This window comes from Pezoporus wallicus, unplaced genomic scaffold (assembly GCF_028554395.1).
Source record: "Pezoporus wallicus isolate ANWC-B61680 ecotype Strahan unplaced genomic scaffold, APGP_CSIRO_Pwel_v1 contig_6275, whole genome shotgun sequence".
Taxonomy (NCBI): domain Eukaryota; kingdom Metazoa; phylum Chordata; class Aves; order Psittaciformes; family Psittacidae; genus Pezoporus; species Pezoporus wallicus.
This window is the reverse complement of record NW_026636901.1, coordinates 2,129,399-2,153,951: the sequence shown is the minus strand read 5'-3', so window position 1 is coordinate 2,153,951 and position 24,553 is coordinate 2,129,399. Positions and strand designations below refer to the sequence as shown.

General features: G+C 38.7%; 1 protein-coding gene across 10 annotated transcripts in view; it reads left to right on the top strand.

Moving 5' to 3' along the window:
* TRPM3 (transient receptor potential cation channel subfamily M member 3) overlaps positions 1 to 24,553 on the top strand; it is a 409,666-nt gene that overhangs the window by 271,344 nt on the left and 113,769 nt on the right. For all 10 annotated transcript variants that reach the window (XM_057402153.1, XM_057402147.1, XM_057402146.1 and 7 more), the window contains exons 2-5: positions 5,928 to 6,007; positions 6,684 to 6,888; positions 16,197 to 16,410; positions 20,004 to 20,128. In XM_057402153.1, coding sequence (XP_057258136.1) covers positions 5,928 to 6,007; positions 6,684 to 6,888; positions 16,197 to 16,410; positions 20,004 to 20,128 — 624 coding nt within the window. The remainder of the gene's footprint in view (positions 1 to 5,927; positions 6,008 to 6,683; positions 6,889 to 16,196; positions 16,411 to 20,003; positions 20,129 to 24,553) is intronic.

Here is a 24,553-nt window from a genome sequence, read left to right as displayed (position 1 = left end):
ATATTGAAGCACTGTTACCTTTTGTACTAATCTAGCTATATAAGTTTACAGATGGAAGGTCTTTATGTGGAGACAGGGGATTTGCAAAAGTGCCCATTTAATTGAGGAACACTAATCTCATAAGCTTGCAATTGCACTGATGTAGTCACCAGATGCTTCTTGAAAATCCTACCTGTAATTTGTTTCAGTAATACTCCATTGCCTGCCCAGCTGTTCTGCCCCACTGTAAGGTAAAGAAAGGCTTTTAACAACACCTTTCTTGCCCCAGTGAAATCTATTTTATAATCTAATTATTTCTTGGAGATAAAGTTGGGAAGCAGAGGGTGAGAACTGCCTCCAGTTCAGATCTACCATTGAAATTGCAGGTTTCCAAAATTGTCACTCCTGGTGCTTCATTTAAAATAATTTTAATTCAGAGGTCAGCAGTTAAGCATCCCAGCTACATAACATGTTGAAATCTGCCAGAATTTATGTTCCTGAAAAATTTCTGTTCTTGATTAATTTTTACTACTAGCTCTCCTGTTGTATGAGGAATCAGTACTGAGCTCATTGCTAACTGCTGTTTGAGAGTTTTTCATTAACAGTGAGCTGTGTTGAAACTGTAAGTAGTGTGTAGGTTTGTATTGTTATATGTGCAGCCCACCTCTCTGAAAGCACTATATTGCAGTTGCATCCTACTGAAAAAAACCCAGCTGCCTCTGCTTATTGGTTGTTTTTTAGTTACTCCTTCACTTTATGGCACTAGTATGTTATGACACTTTAATTGTCGTAGCATTAACACATCTTCAAATAAGCTATGGCAAAGACAGTTGTAATTTCCCGTGGCATCCATGGCATATGCCAGCTCTACCTAAGTCTCTGTCTGTGAAACATCCTTCACCGCGTCACCAGGTGAATATGAATAAATAAATGTTGTTTCTTGTGCTGATGTATCAGGGTGAAAGATCTGGCTTCAGCCCAGGCTACTTTGCAAGCTGAAACCCGAATCCGGAACAATCTTTAAAATCTTGTCAAGTCCAAGGACTGAAGTTTCACTTCCAAGTCAGATTTGGATTTTTACTCGGTTATCTCAGTCATGTCAAATCTTTTTCCTCCCCTCACCCTTTCTACACCCTCTCAAACAAACCAAATTCCCTTGTGTTAACATGCAGTCTTCTTGCTGACTCCCCAGTCATATTGTTTGTCTCATTGAGCTGTTTACTAGCTGCTCCCTTGGCAATGCAATTTTCTCTGCCTTGCTGTTCTTTTCCGTCTTTGGGTCTGATCCTGTGCTAAAGAAATATCACATGATGCGCACATGGTCTCTGTTGTTCTGGACTGTGTGGTAGAGAAATCTCACAGCTTTGCCAGAAAATAATGTATGTATACATATATATTCAGACAGAATGGGCATATGTACATACCTCATATATAATTTACATAAAAAATATGTGTATGTATTTTACACAAAACCACAGGGAATCAAGAAAGAAAAAAAAAACTCATGGATCAACCAGCCTAGCAGAAGCTTCTCAACATATGCTATGGTATAAAGAGTTTAGAAGTTAATGCATATGCTGAGTCTTGCCCATCCTAGCCCGTCAGAGCTAAAGTACATACAGAATAATTTAGTGTTTGTGTATAGATCAGTGACAAGGGTGAACAGCATATTTTCTATGCATTACATGCAACCTTATTGAAAAGGAAAGGAGTGTATGTATGCATATGTAGGAGTAGAGAGGAATTCATTCAAAATTGGGGTGGGGGGTAAAAATATTTTATATTTGGAAAACTAAGTATTTGAACAGATAAATATTTGCTATGTAATAAAAAAATTTAAGTGTTATTTATGGGGAAAGGTTATTCTTCAGTGTTGATATCAAGAGGGTACAGTAAAGAAGTAGTCTCCAAATTCATAAACATTCAAGTGGCGTTTTAAGTTACTAACTTTCAATTAAGCTGAAAACAATGCAGTTGTTTGTCTCTGAAAGACAAAGATTTATGTTTATGACTTTCTGAAAAGTTACTACAGTACAGCAACTGTGTTGAGAAACAAGAAGAAACCACAGCTTCTCTGGAAAAATGCCATTGTTGATTAATTGCAGTATATTTCAACTGTGCATAGATTTGTTGCAGTTACCCAAGAAACACAGTGGTTTCATTCTTTGGAGATTAGCAACCTCTCTTGTGTGCTCAGGTTCTTTCCAGCTTAGTACACTGTTTCTTTTGAAGGATTTGTTTTCCTGGATTGAATTTAAGAACTCAGAGCACCTTATCACACTTTCGCAAGATCACTCTCTAGGAGAGAAAGAAGAGGAGGGGAAAAAAGCCCATCAAGGCTTGTGCCAGTTAAATCCAAGCTCTCGGGGGATTTGTTTTTCTTTTGGCATCAGATTAGATGTTCAAACCAAGTGATGTTGTCAGGCTCGGGTAAGCGTCCACCTAACCCTTAATGAGACTAATCCCATAGCAGCACATTCCAAGCAACTAATGGACACAAGGGCTTCGGTCTCTCTCACATCTCTGTGCTGTGGACGGACTGAGCGCCTTGTTAAGGGGGCGGTCACAAATGTGTTATTAGCAGTGACCAGCAACAGGGAAATATGGACAGCAGAGTTTGCTTCGGACAGACTTAAACACCAAGTTTGATGCTCAGGTAAAGAAGAGGGAGAAAAATGTTTTGGTGGGATTTTGCAGCTACGTTAATAAAGAGAGAGACTTAACCTACAGAGCTAAGCTACAAGTAAACTACATCCTAGTATAAGTATGGCATTTACTTTAGGAATTCGGTCTAGGATTTATGTTGTTTTAAGAATTAATGCGAAAGGAGTTTTTATGAAATAAGAAAAGGTAAGCTTCTTGCTCTGCTGTTCTTAAAAATAGTTTGCTGTATTTTTTCTAAACATTCTACTACTTTATTAATTCACATTATAAACAAGACTTTGATGCAGACTGGTTTGTCTTGAATGTGTTGATTTCCACAAGTTATTCTAATTTTGTTACGAAGACTGTAGGACAAGTAACATAATTTCTATATGTCTGAACACTCATTTCAAATTATCTGTGTCACAGAAAGATAATATCTTTGGGCAGTGAAACCAGATGCTTTCTTTTGAGTTTGGAAGGGCAAGGAATTATGAAAAGAGTAAATCATGTATTTTGGCATTATGATTCTGTCAAGTAGGAGAGTATATTTTTTGAGACATAAAAGCTGGAAGATCTTTTTTCCTGATGTGAACAATGGGCTTTTTAAATCAGACTATTATTTTTGCAGTGCTACATTTGAAAAAGTATGATGAAATTTCAAATGCAAGTTATTATATTTAATGTAGCTGAGTTTCTTTTCTACTTACAAAGACAGTATGAAAAAGAGTAAGAAAACAAATTTTAAATGTCAGTTTCTTGGGTTTTGAAAGTGTGCTTGTATACCTAAAGAAAAAGTGTTTTAGTGAAGTACCTGTTATGGCACCTTTTTGTAATGGATCTCGAGGCTTAGAGAAATTGAACTAGAGCCATCTTTAGGACAGATATATTGGGTCTATGTAGTAAGTAAATTCACCAAAGTAAATTGACTGCAGAAAAGTATGCAAAATTTATGGAATTTAATCAAGGATGTTTTTAGGGAGTCTTGACAACATAAATGATAATCATATGCCATGTGAGCTTTGCAGTAGGAGCTGATTTTGGATATTCTGAAGAAAAATTGTATTCTCAAAAACTTTTCATGTTGCCTAGAGAAGATAAAGGATGTTGCAGGCATGTGTTTAGTGTTAAACAAGCATGCAGATAAAACTGGCATTATTCTATAAGTGTTCCTTTTTTGTCTGTGTGTATGTATATGTGGTTTTGTCTGTGTGTTCCTTTTTTTGTTACTCTGTGTATATACAGTTTATATATATATATATATATATATATATATATATATATATATATATGCACACACACACCAAAGGGGATTCGTAAATCTGCTGCTTCTTATCAGTGTGTGTTCTTAAGGTAATAAAGAAAGTTTGTATGCTCTGGGAGTTTGAAGAGAAGTTTCAAGAGTATATGGTGCATACAGTAAAGTATGTGATTTCAAATGTTAGCACTGCAATACCAGAATAATCGTAACTTCCTTTCTTTCTCAACACAGTCAACAAAAAGAAAAAGCCTTATTTTCCCCATGTAGTTTAGCTTCAAAAGCTCTGCAGTAAGAGGGTCAAATGAAGTTCATAAAGTTCACTCTGGATGCCTTGACAGTTCTAGAAAGTTAGGCTATAAAAAGCCTTTCTTTGCCTGAAAAGACTACTAAGTTGACAAATTACTAAATGATACACTGGACTTCTAAGGTGATTTGACAGCATAATATAAAATATTGTAAAGATGATGATGATAATGACTGATGATGATTATTGCCTGCAGTTCTGTTTAAAGTTTTTAATAGACTTTTCTTTTTCCTAACTGTAAAAAACATGTTAGGGTGTCTGCCATTCCTACAAAACATGAAGTCTAGCAAATATTTCAAATAAAAATACAAGTAGAGCAAAGATAAAATATTGTTATGTTACAGGAGTGACCACTAGATCCAGTAAGGGATTACGTTCAATGAAAAAGGTAAAAGAATAACTTTTTATGTCCTCAGAGTGATAAGTAATGAATGTAACTAGAAATTCTTATTATGGTATAATAAATAATATTAATAAATAAAACCTGGCACATAATTTGTGCTATGTTTCTGGGTTTAAACTTGAAAAACAGGATGGAGATTCATTTGACAAGGTAACAGTAGCTACTTAGTAAGGTAACTTTAGTTGGTAAAGGTAATAAATAGATTACTATCTAACCTTACATAGTAAAAGGTAACATTAAGCAATGTTATAAAGGTATTTTCCTATTTCCTGAGGAAAGATGCTCAGGTTTTCTTTGAATTATCCAAAGTTCATTTCATGTTACTTAACTTTCAGTTAAATTTGTCATAGTTCATATTTTATAGTTCTATTTATGCTGTGCAAATAAACAGGTAATTTTATAATGTAATCTAAAACTTACCTGTTTGAAATGAATTTTTAAATGAAAGTTTCAACTTGTATCCTTATTAAATGAAATAGTTGAATTCTATCTGGGGAAATATTTTAGAGAGCTTGCCAGAATTCATATTGTATGGAGTGAGAACTATCTAGATAACTAAAAGAATTCAGAGCTCTGAAAGTCTCTTTTTCTTTCTTTCCTACCCATGATTTTTTTTAAAAAAGATCTCTTGTGTATCCAAAAATTAAGACTGCTTTGAGAAAAATGACTTGATTTCCTGCAAATATGTGAGGGAAGATACGGAGTGTAGCTTCATCGAACTCAGTTTTAGAGGTTACATCAGCTGGTCATCTGACTCTTAGCATATCAAAGTTTGTTGTGCCTGGTTTCAGAAACAGATCTTTTTTCTTTTTTTTTTTTTTCATTAACATGTCCACCTGTGAAACTGTCTTCTGGCTCCATGTTAAACAGCAATCTCAGTTCTTTGGTATTATGGTATCAAAAGTTTTATTGTGTGATGCTTATTTTCTAGTTTCTAGGATTTTTATTATTTTTTTAATTAGAGCTGACTTAATTTCATCACTAGAAGGGAAATAGATTTAAGTATTTTCAGTGAATAAGTGTGTTTTTCCATGCAGAAATCTTTGCAGTTTGAATCAGTTCTTCTCCAGTGATTCCTGCTATGAGCCAATAGATGACAGCAAGCATCAAAGTCATCTGCCTAGTGAATATGAGAACAATTTTAAGAGTTTTTGTTGGGTGCTTAACTCTAGAAGGGAACTGCAGTTCCAATGGAAAAGGTTTGCTCTGTACAGAATGCGTACTGCATATCTGCAAAATCTGTGAAGTTTTCTTTCATGTTTGTAGATTCTCTTCAGTTGTACTAGGAAATGTGTTTAATAAACAAACATTGCTCATGGTGTTTCCTTTTTTTTTAGGCACAGAAATCATGGATAGAAAGAGCATTTTACAAGAGAGAATGTGTTCATATCATACCCAGCACCAAAGACCCCCATAGGTAATTGCATTCTATTTGTATGACAAATGAAAGTCAGTTGCAAGAAAATATCTCTCTATATATATGCATATATATGTATATGAAGATAAATAGTTTGTACTTACTTGGTCAGAAGGTGGTGGGGTTACATCTGGAGTGATGGATTCCTGGAGACACAGTAGTGTCAGTTCAAAACTTATTTCATCCTAAATTATTTAAAAAAAAAACAAACCAACAAAGAAATCAAAGGTGAATCGGTATCTGTGTTTGATTTCCTTATCTTCTTAGTTCAATATACAGTGGCTTGAGTATTTACTTAAATTGGATGCATGACACACAATACTGTCAAAAGAAAATAATTGCCGTGAACTACCAACTTAAAATTCAACTCCATGCAAAAACTGTTTATTTGGCCTTACATCAGCTGAAGACTGTAGAAAGCCTTACCTTCATTTTGTGCATATTTAGAACAGAATGATGTTATTGAAATAAAGGAAAGTCCAAAGTAAACAAGATCATAGAAAGAAAAGGTAGTATGTTGCTTCTACAAGCAGAGAGTTCGTATAGCAAGAAACCGGGCAGCAGAGTTGAAAAGGTTTTGGCTTTTTTTTAAAGAGTGGTAGGCTGCTTAAGATTGTTTCTCTGTTCAGTTTATACATGCACATGACTGAAGTTTTCTGTTTGTTTAATGTCATAGGTGTTGCTGTGGGCGTCTAATAGGTCAACATGTTGGACTGACTCCAAGCATCTCTGTTATTCAGAATGAGAAAAATGAAAGCAGGCTTACTCGCAATGACATCCAGTCGGAGAAGTGGTCCATCAGCAAGCACACACAGCTCAGTCCGACGGACGCTTTTGGAACCATTGAGTTCCAAGGAGGAGGCCATTCCAATAAAGCCATGGTAACCATGTTTTTCTCTTAAATAATGCTGCTAGCTCAAAAAAGTCATTCACGAAGAATTAACAGCATTCTTTATTAATTTCATTTTAAAATGCTATTTAGTGTAAGACATAAAACCATATGTTTTTATGATCATGTGCCAAAGAATTGCTGAACAGAATTAACTGCAAAAGCTGGAGTGCAGCATAAGAGGGGCTACTGTTATGAAGACTGAAGACATGCTGATGTGCTGCTATCTCAATTTTCTTCCAATGGTTAGCTTTCCCTCTTTTTCTGAATAATTTTAGAATTCAACTGTGGTTTTCCATTGCTGGCTTTGTCTGCAAGACTGATAAATTTGAAACATACCAAATTTATTTTAATGTGCCTCCAGACATATATCAGAAGGTAGACCAGTTAGACTTACTGGTTCATCCCAATAAGTGTCCAAGCTAGGAACTGGGAAATCTCTATTCTGCCACAGATTTCCTTAAGCAAGCCACTTAATCATAATATTATGCTGTGGAGCTATACCAAAATATATTAATCTGAAGGCATTGCTGCACTAAGGTGGAGAGATGTTTCCAGCACCCACACTAACCCATGCATGTATTTCTTCTATGTGTCATTACATGAAAGGACGAATCTCTCTGGCTTTGTCTAAACTGCAGAACCTGGGACTTAGGGAATGAATGCGTGCATACTTAGTAGACTGTGGCCAAGCTACTGCTTTGGACAGCAGTAAGGGCAGAAACAGACCCTCTGTGTGCTGCACAGAATAACCTGCCCAGCAACCCAGTACCATCTTCTTTGCCTGAATCCTTCCCAAGGGGTCTCTCAGATCTCTCATGGTAATAGATGGATTACAGATAATACAAAACTCACGTACTGTGCTAGCAAGAGCCAAATATTTTTCCCTGGATACATGCATATGTGCTGGAGATGGAATGATTACTTAAATGGGCAGTTCTTCTCACCCAGATGGAAGGCTTGTTTTGATAGAAACCAGAAAAAACTTTTGTACCAAGAAATAGATAGAAAATTAGGTCATTTCTCTGAGAGTATCACAGGCACCTTATGTTCTGTTGCTAACCACTCATCTAAAAATCTGCAAAGCCATTGCTAGAGAGAGACTCTAATGCAGTAAATAACATTTGCTTAGTGTGAATAAATTGACACCTCCCTCAGCACTAAAATGAACCAAACCGTTCCCACTCCTTGTTGGTATCTTCACAAGGAGTGGGAACAAAACAGAATGATTTCACCAAAACTGAGTAATATTCAGAGATGTAGTAGCCATCATGCTATTAATCATATATGGATACTTTGCATTAAATCTGTCTTTATGAAAAAGAGTAATCGCTAGAGCTTTTTGAGTCATGTTGAAGATCATTATAAACCAATAAACGGCTCTCCCCAGACTAAAGTAGTCTTGGGCAGCCAAGAAATGATGAAGGGTTTAGGAAAGCTGTTGATGCCAACTTCTGTAGAGGATTTCTGTTCTTTGTTGGGATTTTGGTGTCCTAGCACAGTGGCATAAGAGAACAAGGTATATGCTGTGTGCTCAAAAAAAAAAAAAAATACTTGGGGTGAAACTGTGAAGATGAAACTGGAAGTCAACATGAAAGAAAGAAAAATCTTGTCACAGAGTGCAGTCAGGAATGAAACCATGGAGAATTTAGAAAAACAGAAAACAAAAAATGGTTAAAAATCTGAGACTTAGAGATCAGTACGGACAAAACATTTATTGCTGGAAAACCCGTGAGTTTATTTTGATAGTACTAGAATCAGGAAGATAGTTGCTTCTGCCATCTGTTCTTAGTTGTTAAATTCCACCTGAAAAATGAGAACAACCAAATTCTTCATTAATTAAATAATTAAATTAATTAAATTAATTAAATAAGCCTATAAAAGCTCCAGAAATTCAGTCATCCCTCGGGTCGGAAAAGTGCTTCAAATTAAACAATTCACTAAATTTCTTTTTAATTGGTGTCCTGTCTTGGACACTACCAATGAGAAAAGTATCTCTCATTTGACAAAAACACAAATAAGGAGTTTTGCATAACTAGTAATTGTGCTTTTCTTTTAAATGGAAACAAAATAGCTTTTTATAATATGGTGTGTTTGTTACTGAAAACAGTATGAAGGTGTTTTTATGGTCATATTTCCAGCTCAAAACATTATTTTAGGGTAGATTATAGTCAAAAGAGCTGCCTAACTATTTGTTGCAGTTTTATCAGTCGAAAGAATGAATCTCCTATCTCTGAATTTACTGGGTACAAGGTCTTTCCCACAATAAATACAACTTGCCAAATCAAAATCTTCCTGTGAAAGGCAATAGTTTTCTCAGTCAAAGCAACCAACCAACTTTGCCAGCAGAGAAGGGAAAAATGAGCTTTTAAATTATCTTAAATTAAGGCTTGGAAAAAGGAACAAGTACATAATAAATCTTGGGAATATTCTTGTTCAGGCAGTATATTTTCAAACTCAAAAGCAGAGAAGCAAGGAAGCATGATACATGGACATGTGTATTCTCTAAAAGTATGCTACTTGGTTATTTTCTTACAATTGGAAATCAAGTATCACTATAGCATAGGAGCTGATTTTTGCTGACAATCATGGTAGGTTAATATTGTGCCTACTAGGTAATGAAATAACTCTAAAAGGAGCAAAATCTTGTAAGCTGACCTACATCAAGAAAATCCACAGGGGAAGAATTTGGCATAAAATTTGCCACCTGTTCCTTTATTTATTTACTGAATTGGATGCCCACACCTGAAAATTATTAAGCAAGGGAAACAGAACTGAGTACTATTATCTTGGTCTGTGCTTACAGCAAAATTGGCAATTATTTCTGAATCAGATTATAAGGTATTAGGTGGGATTTATTAATGAAAAACTCAGATTTATAATTGGAAAACTGGTAGTTAATAAAATTAGTGTGACTGACAGATAATTGTTTCTTCCATTGGAAGTAATAGAATTTGATTTTAATAATACACGTACAAATTTGATAATACGTATACTTTGCATGTATGTTTGCAAGCTACAAGTGCAGTGATATAATATTATATCAGTTGCCACCAGACAGTTAACAATGGTATTTTTGCTGTGAAAATGAAAATCATACTGAAATTATAATAGAACATGTGGATTTGGAACAAAACAGAAAAGACAATGCACGTTTACATATTGCCAATAGAACTGACTGTGCTATTAATTTCCTTCCCACAGCCACATAAAACAAAAGTTGTCAAACAGCATGAGTTTTGCTAATACCACTTGTTAAAGTAGTTAAAGTATCTTCACTGGGGCATCACTAAGCTACTTAAATCAATAATGTGAATAGCTGAGAATGCAGCAGGTTATATAGAACTGTGTAGCCAATATTAGATAACACTGGTAAACAAGATGGGTTTACTAAGGGGTCTTTCAGTCTTCATCTAACCACAAATGATCCAGCAACAACACGTGATTTTAGATCTCTAACAAGCTCTTATTTTCTTTAAAAGAGGCTCATTCCATTAATGTTTCAGAAACATTTAACATTTTTTCTGTTTGCATTTGCAGCTGTAGAAGAAATTAAATTCAGTGTCAGATGCCTAAGCTTTCTTATGGTACATGAAACATGAATGAACATCAGTAGAATTCCATTGTACATTAAAAGTTTCTTAGACTTTCTAATATTCAGATCATCATAACTTTATGATTTATTAAGGATATTTAGAAATCAGCCATATAAAAAGGTATATTTCTGCTTTAAAAAGAAGTCATTATTATCAAAACTGTAAAAAGGAGCTTAAAAGCTATCAGTGCTTTTGAAATAAAAAAAAAGACAATCCTGTAACTTGTACGAACCATGAAAAAGGCAGCAAATACTGTTTTTCTCATAGTAAATTAACGCTTAAAGAACATTTAAGGAATTTTAAAGATGGCAATGGAGAAAAAGGGGAAAGGAACCAGTCCCGTTTCAGTCTAGATGACAGTTTTTCTGTTGAGTTCTGTGAGAATTACATCAGGGTTATTTTTTATGCAAAGGTCATACTTTTAAGGGAATCATTCTTTAACTTGAAGAAGAGTCTGCAGTGATGGAAACTTAATTAAGGTAGGTGAAATAACCACCCAGCACCTGCATGCTTCAGAATGAAACAAAAGAGCAACCTTAGAGTGCAGATCACAAAATGTTCCCTGAAGATATTTTCTTTGAAGAAATACCGTAAAATTCTGAATCTTTTCAATTTTATTCACTGATACCATCATCTGCAGTCACTCATCATGTACTTTAATGAGACATCTGTACCTGAGTAACAGAGTACATTCTCTTTACACAGCTCAGGAACTTTGACTTTTCCCTAGGGCACTGGAGTCCAGCTTGCAAGCATCTGGCTATTTGGTTGGTGATGGAAACAGTTATGTTTTAGAAAACCAGTGAAAAATATAAAACAACTATTGGCATCCAATGGTGCCCTTGCTGACTACTTCTGTTTAGGGATCAAACAGGCATGACAGCTTGAACATGATGATTTATCATTTCAGAGCATTATCCTGATGTGTCAGGTCAGTCTGTAAGTTTTGTGGTTAAAACAGTATTTTTGCTTCCTATCTTGCCCTGCTCTGCTGACATATAACAACAAAAGTCTTGCATCCTAGCCATGTACCACTCCCATAAAAAAGGGATTGAATCATTTGTCATTAGAACTGATCATGTCTGCAGCTGGCAAATACACCTGACATGGAATTTCAGGATACCAGAGCTGTTGTTTAGCTGAAATTTACATTTACGTATTAAATCTGCCTCTGGAGGCTGTAGTAAAAAAAATCAGGTACTGCAGAAATACTCATTAATATTCTAAACAAAAAAAAATGAAAAGGCCAGATATTCTGCCACAAGATTGAAAAAATTGATTTTTAATATGGATAAAACCAGTGTTAGAAGTGATTCTTTTTAATTTAATGCATACTTTGAAAGGGATGACAAAAGAATTATTTTGTACTTACTAGTTAACATATTAACAGCAAGAGTCACCCCAAGTGTACCAAACTGAAAATAGACTGTGTAAGAGCAAAAAAATTGCCTGCAGTATAAAGAACAAGTAGTTGTTTGCAATTAAAATTGGCTACATTTCAAATAAATGTAAGTAAATAGTTCTAACTTTGTGATTCACTATATAGATTTTAGTTATTGAAATCCAGACATCTTAGTAGATAATAAAATTAATACATGGGCTTAAGAAGGTAGGGTCAGGGAAGTCACACGTTCTGGGTTGTAAAACAGTGTTAATGAATAAAAAAAACACACTGTCTGGATTAGATACTACACATCTGATGCCATTTGTGCCTTCATCTTAATACCATCGTGGATGATGCAGTAGTCTGCTACTCTGCAGTAGCCTCTGATTTTCATCAAATTTGTATGGCCACTATTAATATGATTTTACTGTAATTATCTTCTTAAAATTCCCAGTCAGTCTTTACCGTGAAACAGAGTAAATTACCTGTGGTCCCAAAATGTAATCCACACAGTTTGACCAGCAAAGTTTTCATGTAGGCCCCCTAAAGGGATGGCCCTTTGCAACCTCAGATCTTCCTAAGGTCAGGGCAAAAGGAGTAAGAATCAGTCTCCGGACAACTCCACTAATGTGTTAAAACTGTGACAGCCATCCAATCATAACCAAAATTGTTAGCTTCACCATCTAGTCAGTGGGATCAGGTGCCATGCGAGGTTTTTCTCAACTTCCACACAGAAAATTGAATGGATAACTATTGAGGATGCAGTTCATGTGTATAGAAGCTCAAGATTACAGTATGGTCTTGCCAGACCTGAATATTGTATGTTCTTTGTCCATTAGCTGTTATAAAGCTGCCTTGGTGCTGCGGAGGACATTACTGATTCACTGGATTGAATATGCATTTCCAAGTTCTTGCTCAGCTTGCAGTCTGGCTGTGCCCCCCCTTGCTTCTCTGTGACTGTTTGCCCAAACAGGCTTCTGCTTCCAGAAATGTTAAGAACACCTATTAACAGTGCAACAGCCCATTCTTGGGAAGAAACCTATCAGGAATTCTGGAAAAGTCAGGTCCTTATTTCTCACTCAACTAGAAAGGAGCCCACTTTACTGTCATATGATTTACTAAAAGATAACAATCGCTTGGCAAGAAATAAATACTGATGGTGTTAAAGAGGGACAAAATGATTACATAATATACATGGATATTAAACTACCTGGCATGTTACAATAAATAAGCTGGAACTAGGGATTTCTCTGGCTGAAAGCAAAGATGCCTGTGTTATCTGCCTGGTGGCTGTGCTCACAACCCATCAAGGGAAGGACTGCTGAAGTAACCCTATATGCATTGGTTCAATCAGAAGCTTGACAGACGAGTGGCTTTCTGTAACCTATTTTGTTCAATTAAAAGGGTCCTTCCAGATCTTAACATCTATAGAGAGAATTTTATCCTCTTATGGCCCATATCTGCTATGTAACTAAAATAAAAAAAAAAAAAATCATCTGTCACGGGCTTTGTGAAACCATACGTCAGCAACAGAAAGAGCAGGAGAAAGAGCCCAGATAGGCTTGTCAGGAAGACAGGTGTATGTGACATGCTAATGTTGTAGCAATTTTGAAGACGATTGTTATCCTTGAGATCACACAGATGGGCGTGATCTACCTTGGAGAAAATGCTACAGATGTACAGAATAAAGCCAAGAGCTGCAAATGTGTAAATGTGTTCCATAGCACTTTCTGGTCCTATACCTTGTTAGGCAGATTCATGAATCTATACAAATCACTCTTATGTCATTCATCTGACAAGTACCTGTTCAGAAGTCTTGCTCAGTTTAAATTTACCTGTGCTTGAACAACCAGGTTTTTTCCTGCTGTTTCCTACCTTTGGAGAGTTTGACTTGTGTCCTGGGTTCAGCAGTAGCAGTCATTTTTTCCCCTTCTTGGTAGCTGGTGTAGTGCAGTGTTTTGACTTTCAGCTCGGGAACAGAGCTGATAACAAGGATGTTTTGGTTTGGCCAAGGACTTTGTGAGCCTCATGCTCTGCCAGGGGGGAGGGGAAGCCAGGAGGAAGCAGAGACAGGACACCTGACCCAAACTGACCAAAGAGGTATTCCGTACCACAGCACGTCATGCCCAGGATGTAACTGGGAGTGAGCCGGAAGGGCTGGGGGACTGCAGGGTTGGAGGAGGTATCGGTCGGAGCTTGGTCGGGCTTGGGGGTCGAGTTATCGGTCAGCTGGTGCTGAGGTGTTGTATTCTCTTCCCTTGTTATTTCCTTTATCATTATTATCATTGGTGGTAGCAGTAGTGATTTGTGTTATACCTTAGTTACTAAACTGTTCTTATCTCAACCTGTGGGTGTTGCATTCTTTTCAATTCTCCTCTCCATCCCTCCAAGAGCGGGGGGGGGGGGGAAAGTGAGTGAACGAATTACCTGACTGGGTTTAAACCACAACAGTTTCTTTTTGGCGCCCAACATGGGGCACGAAGGGTTGAGATAACGACAGATCTGACTGGATTAATAGTCACTCATCACAATGACGATTTATTGGCTCTCAGAGTTGTTTCTCTTGATCTCACAGCTTCAGAATGTTGTAACTTACATAGAGCCGGTATTTGCTGTGATAGTGTTTATCAAGTGTGGGGCTTGGGCTAAGGTTCTTGTCTCACTGTGCTTTATGGCAATGGCTTGTAATACGGGTGGGCTCCAGCAGCAGGGCGGGACGGACGTGGCCGTGGACTTGTACCTGGCCGTCCGGCTGCTCTTCACCGCCCTGGCCCTCACCCTACTCTCCATCTTCGTGAGGCTGCGGGGAGCCGAGGGGGAGCGGCCCCGGGAGCCGGCGGCTGCTGAAGCGGCCCGGGAGAGCGGCCCCGGGGACCAAGCGGCGGCGGGAGCGGGGCCGGAGGCCGCGAGGGGACGGCTGCCGGTGGAGGAGGCCGGGGCGGTCGAGGAGCAGAAGGAAGCGGCTGCCGAGCAGCGGGAGAAGGCGGCGGAGGAGCCGAGCCCCACGGAAGAGCCGAGCCCCGCGGAGGAGCCGAGCCCCGCGGAAGAGCCGAGCCCCGCGGAGGAGCCCAGCCCTGCGACGGCCGAGAGCATCCCCCGGAAGCCGCCTGCCGAGCCCCAGGAGGATGCAGGAGACCACGCAGCATTTCCCAGCAAGGCAGAGGAGGAAGAGCTGGACTCAGGAAAAGAGAAGCCGGCGGTGGGAGAGCCGGCAAGCACAGCAGCTACACCAGCCCCAGTGACAAGTACAGCAGCATCGTTTGAGAGTTCTGGAGGTTTTGAATGGCCTTTGGGTATCCTTGGGACCTGCCTGCTGATTGTGATGGGGATCAGCATGTTGGCACACACACAGACTGTGTTCTACCCACAACCATTTTGTCTGATCTCAAAAGTTAAGCAGAGTCAGGTTTGGGTCTTGTCTGGGATTAGACGACAATATAGGGGGACCAAGAGGTTTTCCCCAAGGCTGGAGAGTCATGAGTGGCAGGGTGTGTGGGACAGTATGGGCAAGTATCTAGTCCACTGGGCCCCTCCAGTGCTTTGGAAGCGTCGGACATGGAAGGCAGCTGTATGGAGTCCCCAGCAACAAGCTGCAGAAACTGCTTAAGGGGACAGTGAATTATTTTGAGCCTGGTGGGCCCATGGCACTTCAGGCCATCAGAGCAGAGATGCAACACAGAGATGGACTCATGATCGAGGGGTGGACTTAGCAATGGACACTATTGCCCAGGTTATTCATGAATGTGAACACTGCACACAGTCTCTCCTGCTCTGGAAGACTGTTACAAGAGATGGAGCCTGACATGGACCAGATGGACACAGCAGCTTTATAGGGACTGGTCCATGCACTAAGATAAGAGTGCACCGAGATAAGAGTGATGGTATATTGAAAATGAGGGATCTGAGCATGACGTGAATGGTATGGAATAAGGGGTGGATAATGTCCTGGGTTCAGCAGTAGCAGTCATGTTTCTCCTCCTTGGTAGCTGGTGCAGTGCAGTGTTTTGACTTTCGGCTCGGGAACAGAGCTGATAGAGATGTTTTGGTTTGGCCAAGGACTTTGTGAGGCTCATGCTCTGCCAGGGAGGAGGGGAAGCTGGGAGGAAGCAGAGACAGGACACCTGACCCAAACTGACCAAAGAGCTATTCCATACCACAGCACGTCATGCCCAGGATGTAACTGGGAGTTAGCCAGAAGGGCTGGGAGACTGCAGGGTTGGAGGAGGTATCGGTCGGAGCCTGGTCGGGCTTGGGGGTCGAGTTATTGTGTATGACCATTCTTTCTTTCTTTCTCTTTCACTACTGCCCTTATTCCTGCAGTATGTACGTGTGTCTTTTGACACAAAGCCTGACCTTCTTCTGCATCTGATGACCAAAGAGTGGCAGCTTGAGCTCCCTAAACTTCTCATCTCTGTGCATGGGGGCCTTCAGAATTTTGAACTTCAGCCAAAACTCAAGCAAGTCTTTGGAAAAGGCCTCATTAAGGCTGCTATGACAACCGGAGCGTGGATATTCACTGGAGGAGTAAACACAGGTAACAGCAACATTGAAATGAAAGCAGTGTGGCTTCTAGGAGTTCGTCACAGAAAAAAATCAGGACTGATGAGATTAAGAAGCCATTCTGTATTTTATTGTATTAGTGTTGGCTGTACTATGTGCAAACAAGAAAAATGTCAAGTTCGTACTAGCCTGAGAACTGCCAGAGAATAAAAGGTTTGCTAAAGCATGAAAAACACACTGGAGAGTTGAAAGTAAAGCCTCCCGTAAGGCAATTATATTAGTATATTGCCAGTGAAGACTTTGCAACAGTAAGCTACAGGGAGGAACTACTAATGAGAAACTGAAGTCGAACTCTTATTACATAAAATGGAAAAAACACTCATCCAGAAAAGACCTCTATTTTACCTTACAAGATGATCTGAAACATGAAAAGAAGAAAGATTCTGTGTTGTGGATGTGGTAGAAAACTTTATTGTGAAGTATCACTTTTTTTTTTTTTTTCCCTTTCTTGTAGACAGCTTGACCTATTTTATTTTTTTTTTCTATTGCCCCTGCAGCAGGAACAATAACTTCACCATTTGTACTCAAAGAACATCTGTAACATCCTAGGTGGGTGTCCTAGTGACCCAAGATAGCAGCTGGCCCAGCTCTGCTGGGAGAAAGCATGAAGGTTTTGGGAATAAGTTGCAAAATATGGTTCCCCAGATAGAAAAGGTTGAGCAGTGGCTTCCCATTTACCCTCCCTGGAAGAGGCAGAAAGAAGGACAGATTCAGGAGAAAGTCAAACAGTTCTGCTAGAGATAAATGCAAAAAGTTTTGAGCTGGGACAGGTATTAGTAGATTCTTACGTTATTCTCATTTGCTGCAGTAACAAAGCTATAATTTATTAATTTACTAATCGCACAGACTGTATCTTCTTGTTGTCTATGGAAAATATTGTAATCACTCTATCAGACATTATATTTAGTGCATTTTAGGCAGGTCCTACATATTTGAATATGAATGCTTAATAGGAGTCTTGGGCTTTTTAGTTTCCAAAGCACATCAAATTTAACACTTGTCCTGGTTCAGCTGTAACAGTTATTTTTCTCCTTCCTAGTAGCTGGTGCAGTGCTGTGTTTTGACTTTAGTCTGGGAACAACGCTGATAACACACTGATGTTTTAGCTGTTGCTAAGTAGCTCTCACGCTGGTCAAGGACTTTTGAGTCTCTCACATGCTGCCGGTGAGGAGGGGCACAAGAAGCTGGAAGGAAGCAGAGACAGGACACCAGACCCAAACTAGTGAAAGGGGTATTCCATACCACAGCACATCATGCCCAGTATATAAACCGGGTGGGTTACCAGGAAGGCCCAGATCACTCTTGGGTCAGGCTGGATATCAGGCAGCAGGTGTTGAGCAACTGTATTGTGCATCATTTATGTTTATTGTGGGTATTTTTCCCTTTTTAGTTTTATATTCTCTCCCCTTGTTTTTTCTCTTATCATTATTATTATTGATGGTAGTAGTAGTAGTTTTGTATTATACTTTAGTTATTGGACTGTTTTTATCTCAACCTGTGGGAATGACATTCTTTTGATTCTCGTCCCCATCCTCCTGGGAGCAGGGGGGAAAAAGGGGGAAGTGAGTGAATGGCTGTGTGGTTTTGATTTACCGGCTGGGCTTAAACCATGACAAAACTATATTCAGTTTTATCACAGTACCAGTATAAATAGCAGAAAAAAGGCATAGCTTCTGGAGTGTCACATATGTAGAATATCCCCCACATCTCTGCAGAACAAGCAAGAAAGTCAGGTTAAATGTTGACCTGTATACTGTGATGTTAATAGTTATGTTAGTTGACATAGTAGTGTACTGAAGATGGCAGATATAAATTCTAAGTTAAAAGCAGATTAGAAAACTGTAGATAATGTATGCTTATTGCAGTGGATTACCATAGGAACTGTGGAAGTCAGACTACAGAAATCTTCTAAACAAGGGCTGACTGTAACATGCATTTGGCAAATGCACATCTGCTTCATACCATTTCTTATATCATCATAGTTGCAAATGACGAAACAATACAAATGAACCAGGGAAGTACACATATTTACAGCTGAAAAGGATTTTTTTCCCTGTAATCAAAAATTACCTAAATAAAACAATAAAGCTCAAGTTGCTGAGTGTCATTTTAAAAACATGAAGTTCTAGAAGCAGTTCTGCATCACCAGTGATACTTCATTTCTGGTTTTGATTTCTGGAGGACAGCAGTTTATTGCTCTGGGGCTAGGTTTTCAAACTGTGTAGGTGAAAATTAAGTGTTTTATCTCTATGTGAAATCACACAAATTGGAACGTTCTGAGTACAGGCTTTTTTGTTGATGATGGATTTTTAAATCAGATTTCTGTTACGGAAAAGTATAATTGAAAAATTCTGAAATACTGCTGTTGGACTGAGAATCAGTGATCTGATAGGAATGGTGCATACATGACTGTTCAGTAACTTAAACAAATTGTTCTGAATATTCATGTCAGGCAGAAAGCTGATGATTCTAAGCTGCAGAATGTTTTCATAGTCAAGAGAGATTTTCTGTTTTGAATCCTTTGGGTTTCTGGATCGTAGATTAATTCATACTCGATTACAGGTACAGGTTTGGTTGGGGTTTTTTTCTTACTTTTCCACCACAAGAAGGAAATTAGACTCCTGGACTTAAAGAGTAAGTTGTGTTTTCTTACATGGTTCATTTACAGTGCAGAAAAACTACAGCTGAAAACACACCTATTGTGTGACTGTTGTTAAGTCCAATCTAGTCATCTTGAAAGTGTGGACTTCGAACAAGAAGCAAACACAGAACTGAGTTACAGATAACATCCACAGCCAATCCACAGTTTTGTTTCAGTGCAGCCACATCACAAAAATAGTTATTGATACACAGCTAAAAAAAGTATTTTATGAAAAAGAAAGGGGAATGACACTTGTCTGCTGCAAAGAGATGCCACTGAAACAGTGACAAAGCTGTCCTAAAGCATACAAGAAGCATTCTCAGAAAGCACTTGGAAAAGAGCTGGCACAGTCATTCTTTCTGTGCTAATTTTTGTTTTCTCGCTGATCCTCAGGCGGCTTCTAATACCCTGCTGGAAGCTATGTCAGGTGACTTTGTTTGGAAAGAATGGTAGACTAGCTCACCACAGGGTAGTGTAATGATGTTTTCACATTTACATCCCTTAGTCAGACAGAAGGGAACATTTATGTGCCATACTTTTTTTTTTTTCTTTTTTGCAGGATGGATGGAGGGTGTAATTCTTGTGCTTCTTTCTGTGTTAGGGAAGGATGCAAATGCTTACATGTGCATATATACTTGTGAAGACAAGTGCAGATAAACAAGTTACAGTCAGCTGTCAACATTTCTATTCCTGTCCCTAGAGCTGTGTAATTTTTTCTTTCTACTTCATTTAATATTTTTTAGATTAGGTAAAATAGACTTACAATGTTACAGTAATAATAATCAACAGGAGTATATTCATGGCTTTCCTTAATTGTAAGTGTATGCACGGGTGTTTCCTAAAAAAGAATTCTGTACTAAATCCATACCATAATGAACAAAAAGGTCATAATTATGGATTTTTGCTCTATGCTGTTTCTTCCCCAGGAGTCATTCGGCATGTCGGAGATGCACTGAAAGATCATGCCTCAAAATCTAGAGGGAAGATCTGCACCATTGGTATCGCTCCCTGGGGGATTGTGGAAAATCAAGAGGATCTGATTGGCAAAGATGTAAGCCCTATATAAGTCTTCCAGCTGTTTTTCCTCTCCTCTCCGTCCCTCACATAGAATTAAATCTGCAGCAAAAAATCAGTACATATACAGGCTTTCCATTATGGTTGATATCCATTTTGACACAGGAACAGTAAAAAATCCCACAATGTACAGTCATTAAAACTAAATTATAAAGAAAGTTTGTTAAAAAGTTCATTGAAAATACATTGAAGTTTCCTTCTTAGAACGCTATGACCCTGAAAAGTGCCTAAGAAAACACTGATTGCAAAGCTTAAAGTCTGATTCATTTTGAAACAGTACCATAATGTGTTCTTTTTTAAACCTATATGATCACTCAGAAAGATTAACCTCTCCTATTTTAAGTACATATGCAGTTTACTTATGCTGGTTATATGTTACCTAAAGCTTCTATGAACCCTGTTTTTTAACCCTCACCTCTACTTCATTCACAAACAATCTTCCTGAGAACCAGTGGGATAACTTGAGTGGAAAAGAGGCATAGGCTTCATTCTGCATAATGAACGTTTTTCTTGTCTACATTACACTACAATATTCTTCTCTGGATCCATTAGCAAGCTCAGGTGGGGAAGAACATTCAATTATCAGTTATGTCAGAAGGAATTACAATGAGTATGAAGAAATTGATCCAACTGGAATTCACTGCAATTCACTGTTAAAGTACAGCCATTAGAGGGAATTGTATTACCATGGGGTTTTCTACTTTTAATACCACCAGTGCTTGTATAATAGGATTACCAATATATACAGACAGGACTTTGCAGCAGCAATTCTGAGTCACTAATAAACTCATCTAAGATGCAGTGCAAAGAAATGACCAGCAGAAATAGCTAACTGCAAAGACGAGGTGTGTCTTGTTACCTAAGTATAATGTACACATCAATTTCAAATAAGCAGTCTTTACTGACTGTGCATAGAGTTCTGGAAGCTTTGTAGGAAGAAAGAAGACAAGAAAGTACATCAAATTAGTTGTGAATTTTGGGACTTTTTAATTTCTCCATTAGTTAGTTCCACGTGTTCAAAAACTAGCAGCCTCTGTTCACAGCTAGTCACCACCTGTTAAAGGAGCTCTCTTACAGAAAGTAATTAATTAAGAAAACAGTTTCTCAGCTGTTCCATCCAAATGGAACACCCCCACCCCCCCCACCCCCCCCCAGTTTCTTGTTACATTAAGACACTTTTTCCTTTAAATATCCTTCCAATTTAACAGGAAGCCAAGAAGTTGAAGGCAAACTTGATCATCAAACAGAAAGTGGCAAAAGTTTAAAAATGCATAAAGAAAACAAATTTGGATAGTCTTCATTAAGGCAGCCACAATTATATCAGTAGGATTACAATTACAGGTTCATCTCTAAATAGTTCTGAAATGTATCTGTGATAGACAAAATTGAAGTTTTTCTACCAAGCCTCCTGGCCCCAATTATTTTCATAAAATGATTGATCAATAGCATGATGTAATGCTGAAGCAGTTCTGGTTTTATTCATCTTTAATGCACATAATAATGATACTGCTTTATGCTTACCAATATTAAATTTCAACTTCCATTTTATAGCCTACTCAGGCTGCTTTATGAAGACTTTTTTTAACTCTTCATAGTCCATAGCTTTTCACACTCTTCTTAACGTGGAACCTCTTACAACTCTGTTGAACAGAACGTGATGCAGCTTGAGGTAGACTACTTGTGTGAGTAAATCTTCATAGTAACAGTCTTTGCAAAAATTAATTTTTTCCTCCTTAATGTTTTCTCTCCCTTCCCCTCAGTTTTTCCCAGATACTAATACCTCAAAAGACTTTCCCTCTTATCCTGTGTGTGCATTTTCTTCAGAAACATTTGGTGAGGAAGCTTTTTGAAAGCTTTTTAAAAATCAAAGTGTACTGTATTGACTGGCTCATTAGAGGTCAATGCTGTGAAATGAACCAAGAAGGGGAAATATAAATAGTACCAAAGCATGTAAAATGAATCATCATTAAGCAAGAAACAAAGACCACAAAGGATTATGCAGGGTGGGGGGAAAAGTCAACCAATAGTAAAAGGCTTGTCAAACTCCAGCATCAGTGTGGCTTTATGCCTATATGCACTACGTCTAGTTAAGTTATGATCAAAAGTGAAGAGTTGTCAAAACAAACTCTTCCAGCATCAGGCATATACAGAAAATTGTCTTAGTCGTGGGATTTGGGGAGGGAGAAAAAGAGGGGGGAGTTATTGCTGTTTCACATGACCCAGTGCATGTTGCCTCCTTGCACCTCGTGGCAAGTCAGGCATGCTCAGCAGAGCTGTGCTTCTGCTAATGCACCGGCCCTTGTCTTGCCTGTATAGATTTTGAAGTCATAGCTGAGGAGTTTTATTACATTTCCCAGTCCATCTGAATCAGTCAGGCCTCGGGAATCCTAAGGGCTTTCCTCAGAGCCATAAAGAGAATTGGCTGAGCTAAGCAAAATATTACTGTTGTCTGCCATTTGTTATATTATGATGGTTAAAGATCCCTAAAGAGACCCATCTTACTCCTCTACTGTAAAAGCAATATAGCAGAAAATAGTGCTTCTCTCAACACACTTAGATTCTAATTTAAAAACAAAGCACACAAGGGAAAGGTAGTTAGTTACCTTACTTCCAATTTTCTGATAGAAGAACTGAGAAAGTAAGATAGCTCGCTCAGTCTTGTAGAAAACTTGGATTATAAACAAGTTTCTTCCAACATACACAGCCATTCTTCCCTTTAAAAGAGTGCACTTTGGGTGTCTTTATAGCATGCACATCTTTCTTTTCAGGGTCTGTTTAGTCCTCAAGTAATCACTAAGTATATATTACTTATATATAATATAATATTATATTGATGGCTTGGCTTCACGAGCAAAGATTTGGGAAGGGCTTTAACCACGCTTACTACAAGCACGATGACCAAGGGCAAATGGGATATACAAATCTGGTTGGAAAAAAGGGCGCTTAGGCAATCAGGGAGTATCCAATCAGGACTGTCATCTCCTGAGCGATCTCGAGCTACCCATGTGCTGGTCTGCCCGCATGCAAGGTTGGATCTGCAGCTACCCATGCACCTTGTCCCCTACCATTTCGGCCCTGTCCCGTCCATACAGACAAGTGAGAGTGAGTGGATTTTTTAGGTGGAGCGCAGCTTGCACAGAACTGGCCCTACCCTTTACACCTGAGGTTTAACTGCCACGGCCTAGCTAGCTAGGACGGTGACAGTGAAGTCCACAGGTCGTAGGTTTTGTAAGAGTGACCTTCTCTTTAATGGAAGACCATACAAGGCTAGATGAGCTCCATCAGCCCGGGTGTGAAGATAGGAGTTTTCCTTCTCCTGTGAGGAAGGCCTGTCTTTGCTAACGAATTCGGGAAGACCTTCACCCACGCATTATGAACAAGACTGTCATCTCCTGGGTCAATCACAAGCAACCAATGATGCAATAGCACAACAAGTGTCTAGGCGGGTTCTTAGAGGCGTTCAGTCATAAGCCCGCGGATGGCAGCCTCGCGCCAGTGGCTCCTCAGCCAAGCGCACGCACCAGGGGTCTGAAATTGCGGTTCCTCTCGTACTGAGCAGGATTACTATTGCAGCAACAGAGCATCAGTGGGGTAAAACTAACCTTTCTCACGACAGTCTAATCTCACCTCACATTCCCTATTAGTGGATGAACAATCCAACGCTTGGTGAATTCTGCTTCACAATGATAGGAAGAGCCGACATGTGTACACATATATATTATTGTCACTGGATTTGCTGTTACCAATTTTGACTTGATTTTGGTAGCTACTTTTCAATTCCTTCCAGAAAGATGTTATTCTTTAAAAACAAATCAAATTGCTGGGAAAAAAAAAAAAAAAAGAAAAGAAAATATTACAAATAATTATAAATAGTTCACAGGTTTGTTTTGCTTTACCTTTTATCAGTGTCAAAATTTCAGTGTCCCCTTGCAGGCTGGGTCAGGAAATAATTACAATAAGGAAAGCTGAGATGAAAAGAAATTCAGCTATCTCATTGCAAGCTACAAGGTAGGAAGCATGCCTGGGGCAAAGCTGAGGACTAGCATATTTGTAGCATACACAGGGAATTTGGACCATCATGCTTCCAGGATCCTCTAAATTAAACTAAGAACTACTCTATTCTCTGGTGTACCCCAGAACAGTAAGGCTGTGAAGAAGGCTTAATTTGAACAACAGCTTCCCTGCTTCAAAGCATGGCTGCTGTCACATTCATTAACCTATATTTAGAGGGGTTGTCTTGAACACAAATGCTGCCTTTCAACTCTGCAGAGAAGCATGCCAGGGGACATTATTCCTTCTTGTCAATGCAGAAGGAGGATGAGAGCACATTAAAGTCAAAGTTTTCCCAACCTTTAAACTTACCTGTAAATTGTAAGGGATTGAAAAGAACAAAGGAATGGGA